We start from the raw sequence: 12260 nt of genomic DNA on the forward strand, positions 1-12260 counted from the left end.
TGGTGACACAGTCATGGGTATGCAGAGAGTAAAGGAGGGGACTCAGTACACAGCCCTGAGGGGCTCCTGTATTGAGAGTCAGAGAGGTGAAGGTGAGGGATCCCTCTCTTACCTCTAGCTGGCGATCTGACAGGAAGTCCAGGATCCAGCTGCACAAGGCCAAGGTCTCTGAGCTTCTTGTTGAGCCTGGATGGAACTATGGTGTTGAATGCTGAACTGTAGTCGAAGAACAGCATTCTCACATAAGTATCCTTCTTCTCCAGATATGTAATGTCTAGTGATGTTGAGGGACCAGGTGAGGTCCTCTTTTATGTGTACTCCTAGAAACAACATTCTGATAGTATTTGGGGTAAAATTGTGAATGAACTTGCTTGTTTCTGGCCCAGAACTAACAGCAGGATTGGGAAAAAAAACAACTTTTTTAAGGTAACAGGTTTTTAGGGTCTGATTTGTGTCAGTAGAAATATTACCTATGACAGTAAAATCTCTCCTCAGTTTTTGTACTAGAAGTTTTAGATTTTTGTTAAAGCTTTGAAGCCGAAGTACTTTACTCCCCTTTGGAATTTAATGCTCTTAATTTTGAGATAGTAGAGTTTTTGATTTCAACAGCACTGATTGGTTGCATGTGAATGTGAAATTCAATTGAATATTAACCTTTCTGATAAAAGCATTTAAAATGTCGTTGGCAACACGAGTGAATCTGCAGATGCTGGAAATAGATAAAAAACACAAAATGCTGGCAGAACTCAGCAGGCCAGACAGCATCTATGGGAGGAGGTAGTGACGATGTTTCGGGCCGAAACCCTTCATCAGGAGGGTTAAAATGTCATTGCATGCTCTAAGGAAATCCTCCCCCACCCCTTTGCCCCTATAATATGCCTTCTACTGCTCTCAATAAAGAATAATGACTTAATTATGAGAAAATGCTGGGAGAACTCATCAAGTCAAGTAGCATCTGTGAAATGGAATAAACAGTCGGCATTTTGGGTGTAAATGACTTTGACATGGTGCAGGAAATTGCTATAGATTAATGAATTAATTAACAAAGAAGCAAAAAAAAATCTGAAAGAATATACGTAACAGAGGAGGATTGAACTTGACCAAGAGAAAATTTAGTCTTCTCTTTATCTTTTGTCTTCACAGTGTCTCTATGGCTGCTATGTCCACTCTTCCATTATCCCCACTTTCCACCGGAGGTGCTATTGGCTTCTTCAGGTAGGAGATGATTTGATATTATTTTGTGAAATGTGGCTATGAAAACTAGCCCATATAGCACTGCAAGATAGTGTTTCGTGTATTTCTGCTACCATCTGCTCCTTTGGGGCAGAATTTTCATTGCAACTCTTTGGTGGAATTCCTTTGCACTTGGCTTTCACATCATTGGATCAGCCGCATTCCTGATGACTTTTGCCCATTGAAAATATGTTCCTTCAGATGCTTTTCAAATATCTGTTTGGTTCCTTGCTTTTGTAATATTTCTCAAAAATAATGTACTAACCTGAGACATTAATGTAAAGTACTGTAACTCCTTGGGCCCATTTTTGTTTCAGCATTTCTTGGCAAAAGCTCCTTGTGCTGGATTTCACATTATGGAATTGAAACAACAATTAGCAGATTAATGTAATCATTGGTATGGTCAAGGTGGATCATTGGTATGGTCAAGGTGGACTAAAGAGCCTGTGTTGTGCTACAAAACTCAATGAATTGCACTGGGGAAATGGGACAGTAAAAATCTGAGGACATGGTTCCTTCCATGGTCTGAATGAAGCGTACAAGTTCCAGAAGGCACTTGCAGTATTGTGAGCAGGTTTGGGCCTCTTATCCAAGAAATGATGTACTGGCATTGGAGAGGGTCCAAAGGAGGTTCGTGAGAATGAGCCCAGGAATGAAAGGGTTAATGTATGAAGAGCGTTTGATGGCTTTGAGCATATACACTGGAGCTTAGAAGAATGAGGGGGAATCTCATTGAAACTATCGAATATTGAAGTCTAGATAAAGTGGATGTGGACAAGATAATTTCTTTAGTGGAGGAGTCTAGGACCAGAGGGCACAGTCTCAGAATAGAGGGACATTGATTTAGAACAGAGATGAGGAAAAATTTCTTTAGCCAGAGGATGGTCAATCTGTGAAATTCATTGCCAAGTCATTTTTTATATTTAAGATGGAGGTTGATAAGGTCTTAATTATTCTGTGCATCAAAGTTATGGGGAGAAGGCAGGAGAATGGGGTTGAGAGAGATAATAAATCAGTCAAGTCAAGTCAAGTCACTTTTATTGTCATTTCGACCATAACTGCTGGTACAGTACATAGTAAAAATGAGACGATGTTTTTCAGGACCATGGTGTTACATGACACAGTGCCAAACCTAGACTGAACTACGTAAAAAAAACAACACAGAGAAAGCTACACTAGACTACAGACCGACACAGGACTGCGTAAAGTGCACAAAAACAGTGCAGGCATTACAATAAATAATAAACAGGACAATAGGGCAAGGTGTCAGTCCAGGCTTCGGGTATTGAGGAGTCTGATAGCTTGGGGGAAGAAACTGTTACATAGTCTGGTCGTGAGAGCCCAAATGCTTCGGAGCCTTTTCCCAGATGGCAGGAGGGAGAAGAGACTGTTTGAGGGGTGCATGGGTCCTTCATAACGCTGTCATGATGGAATGATGGAGCAGGCTTGAAGGGCTGAATTCCTAATCCTGCTCTTATGTCTTATGGTCAAATGTGGACTGCTGACATTTGATAGTGTATCAATCAGGCAGAATGATAATCGATCTCTGCCAGTAGTATAATTCAGGTGTTGTATATTGGAGAGGTGTATATCAAGTGCTTATTGTTCAGAGTGTATTGAATATTGTATTTATTGGGTTGGAAGTGACTTTCAGCTAGGGATTATGTGAGGCAATGTATGTGATAGATGAAGTTTGCACTTAGTGTATAAAGGTGAGATGTGTAGTTAGTGGGGTATGTGGTGAACGGGATCTGCTTAAGTAGGTACTTATTTCAGGGAGTCCATGGGGATGGTGTAAATTAGCAGTGAAAAGACATTGAAGAGGTTCATATATCACTTTGGATGGTTAGACAGAGCATATACTAGTGTAGTATATATTTGATGAGTTGCTTCAAAAGCAGTCTTATAAAAGGGGTTGCATATCAATATAGCTTGAATTTATAAATTACTGGGGTGTAAATTGAGCTGGTTATCAATAAAATGAGTCTGTATCAGGATTCGGTATGAATAAGCTGTTCTCGGGCTTTCAGCCTGGCACAGGTATCGATTTTAACTGATATTTTGATGACAAACTCTGCCATCTTCATGAAGAAACATTGGTTCAAGTCGATACCTGGAAGCCTGAGAAGAGTTTATTTGTCATATATGCCAGGATAGTGCTAGATCCTTTTTCAGGATCGTGTCTGATGAGGCAGAGTTTATGCATTGTGATGGAACCGGAGGGTGCAAATATGAAAATATTGGATGGATTTTAATCAGGACAGTGCAAATGTTGCTTATCAAAGCTTATTAGAGACATGGATATGGGAGTGATGAATTTCTGAATTGGGTAGTGGTTTATTAGGCATACAGATGACGATGAATGGATAGAAAATGCAAGATACAAAAATTATTTTCCTTTTATGCTCTACTCTCCTTCCTTCCACTTCTCTCTCCACCCCTTCTTCACTCCTATCCCTTCCACCTTGTTACCCTCTGCTCTTTCTTCTCTTCAGTTTTCTCTCTTTCTTAATCTTCCCTCTGCTCTTTACTTACCCCAAATCCCCTAGTTCCTCATTTCCTGTACCACTGTTTGTTTGCTCTTGTGCCTTTATAAGGGAGGGAAAGATCTCAGAGAACTTGATAACAGTGCTACAGCGGCCTGCTAATTAAAGGGAGTGAGTGGGTGGGACTGGGATTGAATTCCTTTGCTGCCAGGTTTTTATCTGTCGAGAAAAGGCACAGGCTGTGGAGCCATTAACAAATGTATCTCAGCAAGACTTCCAAGCTTTGATAGAGAATAAAGGGAGTACCCCTTTCCTCATGACACCCTGTGGTTCCCCTGCCACATTGGCATGTTATATACCTTTCAAATGTTTGCACAGTACGGATCAATTTAAATGAAAACAGCTAGTTGTGATGAGGCCCTGTTGGCATGATCTAGATGGACATGATCAATAACAAAGGCAGCACAGAGCATAGCAACAATAAAATAATGTACACTGCCAACAAGGAGAGAAATTAAATAATGCATCTTGAGTAAATGGTCTCACAACAAAAACAGTACACATAAAGCAGCTGGGCTTAGAGGCACAGTTAACTAAGAGAAGCTATCCTAAAGATAATCCTGATTATCTCTTGCTGTCGCTGGCCACACTGCAGCGCTTGATAATCAGAGGATATATTAAAGGCGATTGGCAAAAGAGGCAGAGACAGCATAAGGAAAAACCTTATTTTCACAGTGAGTTGTTAGGATTAGGAATGCACTGCCTGGCTCAGTGGAAGCTTTCAAAGGGGAATTCGATAAGAAATTGCAGCACAATGAGGAAAGAGGACAGGAGTGAACGAACAAAGAAGAGGTGGCACAGTCCAAGTGGACTCCCTTCTGTAGTTTTCTCTGATACTCCACCCATTGTAGTAAGAGAGAAAGAAAAAAAAACAAATGTGTGTTTGTCATTTAGATTCAATTAGTGTATGAGTGAGAGTTTGAAGAACAGTCTGTGCTGAAAGTATTATCGCCAGCTTTGCCAGACCCCACGTTGTAAGGAGACTAGCCAACAAAGTATCACAGAAAGGTTACATTGCAGGGTAAGGTCATTCAGCCCATCAAATCGATGCTGCACTGTACAAGAGCAATCCATAAAGTCCCACTCTCCTGCCTGTGTCTAACAGCTTATTAATTCTTTGAAACTGAAGCACTCATCTGGCAAATATTGCAGACTTCATAACTTCTCCATAGTGCTTCGCAGTAGGCTTTGTACCCTAGATTTTGGGAAACTGCAAAGGTCTCACAGTGTGGTAGAGAATGGGTTTGTGAGCATAGTGAGCTGGAGGGAGAAACCAGGGCTCTGCAAATTAGTTTGTATTCAGGGAGTAAGAAAGACATAGAGGTTTGAAAGAACCAAGAAGGAAATATTTATTTAAAAACTGGCAGTGTGGTAGTGCCAGTTACATTGAGAGGGAAAAGTTCCATGGGGATATAGGCTACAACATACTTTTCCTGGGTCTGACTGAGGATAGGGAGATAACAGAATAAGGTGGGGAAATCATCCAGGAGATAATCTTGTGCAATGAAAGATGAGGAATCAGCTAGGGTCTTGGAGAAAGTTCTCTATTCCTCGTACCATATACAAATGAGGTTATGGGAAGCAAGAAGAAGGGCAGGAACCAGGATAATAGCTCGTCACACAGGTCCATTGGATAGGAATAACCAACAGTCACAAACTCTGCATTGTGAGACCAGGATAAAAAAATGAGAGGGGTTGGATTTTCATTACCAGATGCAAAATTAAGAATAAATCTGTGTGAAATTTAACTGCCTGCGACTTCCCACCAAGAAATGGCTATTGGCCTGCAGGGGCCTTGCACTGTGCAGGGTTGGAGGAAATGTGGGCTAAATTGGGTCTCAACTCTTATAGAGAACACCTCTGCTCCATGTGAGCCTTCACGGTGCATAACATAGTGTTTATGGGTTCAGTTACACCATTGCAGTTGGTAAGGACACACGCCTGCACACAGGCCGCAAAACACAAGCACAAAGCGCAACACAAGCGTGCGTGCTCGCACACACACACACACACACACACACACACACACACATGCACACACACTTCATCGCAATGTAGGATAATGGCAAAGATGCTTGGATGCAGACGAGACATCAGAGTTAAATCTGCCAGTGGAGTTCAAAGATGATTGTTCACAGTTAGGAGGTCAGCTGCGAGGAGAGGAGATCTTCTCACCTGCTTTTATTGCATCTGCTCTGTTGGCTGTTTCCCAAAATATTTTGGCAGATCATCAAAAAGAGAGACTTGAGAATCATTAACAATAATCAGATCTGAGAGAGGTGCAAGGAATATGCAGCTGATTAAAAGTGACAGCTTTTATTATTGTTTTGGGACTAAGTTTAGAGAAGGTACATGGAGAATATTCTGGAACTCAATTTGCACAGGCTTTGAAGCACGGACTTTAATAGCTAACAGACTGGAATCATTTTTTCCCTGAAAGATACATGTATAAGCAAACAAATAGATTTGTTTTCTCTTAAACGGTGCCAATAGTTCAATTGGCAAACCTGCAGTCCCGACTCTTCAGTTTAACTTCCAGTGTAGGCTGTGTTATTGTTCTCCCTTTTCTGCAATGAGTTTACTATTCCTTTAGATGATTATTTTTTGCATTCTCTCCTCTTCCCATTGACTTGGATCTCATACTTCAGAATCTTTGGCGACTCTATAATATCCCTAAAATCACCCGCATCAGCCAACCCTTCAAATATCTCTTAGAACATAGAACATCGAAGAGTGCAGCACAGGAACGGGCCATTCAGCCCGTAATGTTGTGCTGAACCAGATAAAAAGCAAATCAAAAATACCCAAACTCTACCTACTCCTACCTACATCATGTCCATATTCCTCCACTTTGTTACATCCATGTGCCTATCCAAGCAATTCCTAATGTACTTCCCTCTACCACCATACTGAGCAGCACATCCCAGGCATCCATGACTCTCTGAGTAAAAAGCATCCCCCTTGAGCCTACCCCCCCATCTTCAATACATGCCCTCTGGTATAAGACATTTCAACCCTGGGAAACAGTTACTTTCTGTCCACTCAATCTATGCCTATCATAATCTTATAAACCTCTAACAGATCTCCCCTCAGCCTCCGATGCTCCTGAGAAAACAACCCAAGTTTATCCAGCCGCTCGTGTTAGCAAATGCCCTCTGAACTAGGCAGCATCCTGGTAAATCTCTTCTTCACCCTCTCCAAAGCTTCAACATCCTTCCTATAGGGGGGGGTGACCAGAAATATATGCAATACTCCAGATGAGGCCTAACCAGCCTTTTATAAAATGCAACATAACCTCCTGACATTTGAACTCAGTGCCTCAACTACTAAAAGCAAGCATTCCATAAGCCTTCTTAACCACCTTATCGACCTGTGTAGCCACTTTCAAGGAGCTATCAATTTGGATCCTAAGATCTCTCAGCTGAGCAACATTGTTAAGGACCTTGTCCTTAACAGTGTACTGTCTCCTTGCGTTTGCCCTACCGAGGAGAAACACCTCACATTTGTCTGGGTTGAACTCCATCTGCCATTTTTGCAACTGGTCTATATTGTGCTTTTGGAATGTGTTGTTTTCCTCATGCTTCTGTGATGTACCAGAGGATGCCTTTTCTACACAACAGCATGCAGTTTGCTGTCGGTGGGTGACCACTACTTTTTTTTTAATCCCTCTGTTCCATGGAGAAGAGATTGCCAAGATATTTACCCTTGCTCATTAAGCAATAACTGTTGAAACATGTAAAGCTGTGGGGGTTAGGATCAGATATACAAGAGACTACAGATGCTGAAACCTGGAACAACAAAAAAAACAAACTGCTGGTGGAACTCAGTGAATCAGGCTACATTTAAAGAGGGAAAGGAATAGTCGATGTTTCAGATCGAGACCCTACTTCTGGACTGAGAGCGGAGAGGAAGGATTGCGAGTATAAAGGGGAGAAGGGAAGGGATTAGATAGGGGCTGGTAGGTGTTTGCTGGACCTAGATGCAGAGAGGAATAATGGGTAAATGGAGCTCCGTGGGTGAGCAGGAGGGGCGGAATTGGGAGGTAGGCATTTGGAAAATGATAAGAAATACATAGGGCAGAAAGAGCCTGGTTGAGGGAGGGAAAGGTCAGTATCGAACCTGAAACTTGACAATGATAAGTGGAGCACAAGAGGAGCAAATGCTGGACTCTAATTAGTAAAGGTGATGTGGAACCAAATAAGGGAGTGCTGATGAGCAGCCAGAATCCAGATAGAAGAGGAGATAGAAGTGTGGGGAAAAATGCATGTGTGATAGGTGGATGGAACCAAGGGGGTGGGGGAGCAAAACAGGGTGGTAGAGGAGGGACTAGAGGGGTGTATGGAAAAATGAGGATGGGAGAACCTAAGTAGATGAGAAGGAGGAAGAGGTAGAAAAGCAGGGGGAGTGGGGATTATCTGAAGTTGGGACATCCAGTGTTCATACCATTGCGTTGAGGAATACCCAGTCAGGACATGAAGTGCTATTCTTCAAGTTTGTGTTTTGGCTTAACCAAGAAGTGGGACAAGCTACTAGAAAGTTATGGATTAACAGCAAGAATCTGTCTTTGCAAGAGTTAAGTATATATTTCATCTATGTATATTAATACATACACAGATAGACACAAAGAATAGCAAAGGTAAAATCACAAAGCTGTGGACTCATAGACCATAACATCTTCACATTGAAATATATAATTCTTCCTTTATCATTGCTACATATTTATCCTTGAACTCCCAGCCCAGGAAAACTGTGTAAGTGCTTTCACTGGAAGGACTGCAGACATTCAAGAAAACAGCTCACCGTCAGCTGCTCAAAAAAAATTATGGAGGAATAATAAATACTAGTCTTGCCAGTGATGTCCATATGCAAAAAATATATAAAACAAAGCAGCTGATACTGTTGTATTTGTATTAGTAACTACATATCAGCAATAATCTGGGGCTGTTGCTGGTTCCTTGGCTGATGAATGATAATTAACATGATTCAGATTAATTAGTTTAGCAAGAAATGCTCTCCTTATACTAGGATTTAAATTCTATACTCTTGTTTTCTGTTTTTACCCTTATTATCAATAGGTCAATTTGTGTCTCAGCCCCATTTTTGCTTATTCTGACTCTAAACCCACATGGTTCTGAGATTGCAGTCTAACTGTGGGTTCTTGCCACAGAACAGTATTAATTGAATAGCTGCATTCAGAGGTCATCACAACAGGCTCAAAAACTTCCAAACCTGGTTGTTAAACTAGCATAGTGGTTAGCACAATGCTTTACAGTACCAACGACCTGGGTTCAATTCCCCACTGCTGCCTGCTTGGAGTTTTATGTTCTCCCTGTGACCACGTGGGTTGCCTCTTTGCACTCTGGTTTCCTCCCACTGTCCAAAGATATACCAGTTGTTGGGTTAATTGGACATTGTAAATTGACCCATGATTAGGCATGGATTAAATCAGGGGATTGCTGGGCTGCATGGCTTGAAGGCTGGGAAGGGCCTATTCTGCACTGTAGCTCGGTTAAAGTTAAAAGTGATTCTCTACATTCCAATTAAAGATCAACGTGCCCTGGGATAATGACTTGCAAGCTTTCAGTTTGGGTGCCACGGTAACGTAGTGGTTAGAGGGACGCTGTTACAGCTTGGGGCTTTCTGGAGTTTGGAATTCAATTGCGGTGCCACCGGTACATCCTTTTCCATGGAATACATGAGTTTTCCCCAGGTGCTCTGGTTTCCTCCCACAGTCCAACCATGTGGCAGGTAGAATAAATAGTCATTGTAAATTGTTCATTGATTAGGTTAGTGTTAAATTAGGGTTGCTGGAGCAGCTTGGGTTGAAGGGCCTACCCAGCACTGTATTACTAAATAAATAAATCAATAAATAAATAAACACACACATAAATAAATAAATAACCTTTTCTGTACAGAAAACTATCTTTGCTTGCCATTGTTGCTGTTGTTCGAGTTTTGATTCCAGGAGATAGGAATCCTTGAGCTGATTGATCATACAAAGGATCCCATGGCTGGCCTCTCACCAAACTCAATAAACGAGCTCACACAAAACTCTACCACCCACACTCCAACTCACTCATGACCTGTTTATTAATTGCTCTGAGCACACTGACCTGCATTAGTCAGACTTCAACAATGCAACAATCTGAAATTCTGCACTTATTTAGATTTATTCCAAAGTGTGAACCGTCCCCCTGTTTCTGTAATCAGCTCTCTTACACACCTTTGATTTGTTCAGGTTCAGCAGTGTTTAGTTGCCTAATCCCTAACTTTGGAGTTCTCTCCCCTCAACCTCTCCACACTTCCAGCCAGCTCTCCTTGTTTTTTTCAAAATCTGCCTCTTGGCTGATGGCTTGGATTACCTCGCCTCATATTTTTTTGTGGCTGCATATCAAATATGGTTTGATTATGCAGCTTTTGGGCCCATAGTTTTTCCCTAACAAGAGTTTCCTGGGTTTACAATTCTAGCAGTGTTTTGCTGGAAGCATTTGTACTTGTGCAGACATCAGGGTATCAACTCTACAAAAGCAGCTATCTGCAGGAATAAAATGAAAACCCAGTGATATTTCTAAAATCATAGAAATGTTTACGTTGTTTATTTTTCTGCCTACATTCAATTGATAAAATACAGTGAATGGAGAATCTATATATATATATATATATATATATATATATATATATAAATTTACATATAATTAGTCTCAGTTATTCACGACCAAACTTGAGTGGATATAATGAATGAACTCTGGCTTATAATAGCACTGTCATGAATTGCAGGCAAACAAAAAGAAAAATTAATATCAAAATGTTGATGCAGGAAATGGCCTCTAAGAATGGAGTTGTCAATGTCCTCTCTGCAATGCCTCAGCACACAACATTTCTTGGATTATGTGACATCTCTGCCCTAGCACTCAACATCCTGATTGATTCCAGTTTGATGATCAGATTATATCTTCTACTCCTTGTTTCTCAAAGAATAAATAGAATATTAAGTTGTTTTACCACCTTGAAAATTGCTTTGTTATTTCTTCTGAAATCAGACATGTGATATATTGTAAGGAGCTAGTGAGTAAGCAAAGCTTCCTCGATGCTCTGAATCTTGTGAAGAGCAAAAGGCATAATTTTTACACCAGCTTCACATTATTGATGCTGTGTACGTTAAGATTCTGACACTAAAAGCTTTCTGTTGTACTGGGACTAAAAGAGACATGACAGGGCAATCAAATGTAAAATGAATGCCATTTATATGAAGTGCTGAAGTTTGGTTCTCCTGTCACAACTTTCTACTGTAGTTGTAAGATATGACTGCATCTAAACTGTATGGTATGGCCATATGGTGCACTGAATTAAACCACTGACCTTTACAGTCTCCAGTACAGTTCTGATTAGCATTTTATACAAAGTTCTTTGAGGAGCCTCAACATTTTATTGGACAAGAGCCTATTGCACAAACCAAGCTTGCAAAACTCAGCTATAGAAATGTGGGCTGAGTGGCTTCTTACCATGCTGTAAGCATAGTCATAGAAAAGTACAACACTGAAGCAGACCCTTTGGCCCATCTAGTCTGTGCCGAGCCATTTAAACTGCCATCTATCTGCACCGGGACCATAGCCCTCCATACCCCTACCAACCACATACCTATTAAAATTTCTCTTAAAAATAGAAATCGAGCACCACTTGTGCTCATTGCATGCTTTCACAACCCTCTGAATGAAGAAGTTTCCCCCTGTGCTTTTCACCTTTCCCTCTTAACCCATGACCTTCAGTTGCTGTCCCACCCAACCTCAGTGGAAAAAGCCTGCTGGCATTTACCCTATCCATATCCCTCATAATTTTGTAAACCTATATCAAATCTCCTCTCAATCTTCTACATTCCAAGGAATAAAGTCTTAACCTATTCAATCTATCCACACAACTCAGGTCCTCCAGACCCAGCAACATCCTTGCAAATTTTTTCTGTACTCTTTCATCTCTTCTGTAGGTAGGTGACCAAAACTGCACACAATATTCCAAATTAGGCCTCACCAATGTCTTATACAACTTCAACATAACATCCCATCTCCTGTACTCAATACTTTAATTTATGAAGACCAATGTATCAAAAGCTTTCTTCATGACCCTATCAACCTGTGACGCCACTTTCAACGAATTATGGATCTGTATTCCCAGATCTCTTTGTTCTACCGTACTCCTCAGTGCCCTATCATTCACTGTGTACTACTTACCCTTGTTCATCCTATTGAAGTGCAACACACCTTGCACTTGTCTACATTAACTGCCATCAGCCATTTTCTCAGCCCATTTTTCCAGCTGGTCCCTGGAAGAGGAAAGAGACTGATGTACAGCGTATCTCTGAAACACTGAAGGCTAATTGTCATTGTGTATATACCTAGGCTTGTGTCGTTAAGAGTTTAGTTGTTTGTTCAGGAACATGAGCAGTTTGGAGAGTACACGTTGGTTTCATATTGCAGTTTAAAAGCA

General features: G+C 41.0%; 1 protein-coding gene across 9 annotated transcripts in view; it reads left to right on the top strand.

Moving 5' to 3' along the window:
* The window catches only part of camta1a (calmodulin binding transcription activator 1a), a 1224644-nt gene that overhangs the window by 841612 nt on the left and 370772 nt on the right, over positions 1-12260 (top strand). For all 9 annotated transcript variants that reach the window (XM_073032065.1, XM_073032068.1, XM_073032066.1 and 6 more), the window contains exon 5: positions 1144-1215. In XM_073032065.1, the coding sequence (XP_072888166.1) occupies positions 1144-1215 (72 nt within the window). The remainder of the gene's footprint in view (positions 1-1143; positions 1216-12260) is intronic.

This window comes from Hemitrygon akajei, chromosome 29, assembly GCF_048418815.1.
Source record: "Hemitrygon akajei chromosome 29, sHemAka1.3, whole genome shotgun sequence".
In the NCBI taxonomy this organism is placed as follows: Eukaryota; Metazoa; Chordata; class Chondrichthyes; order Myliobatiformes; family Dasyatidae; genus Hemitrygon; species Hemitrygon akajei.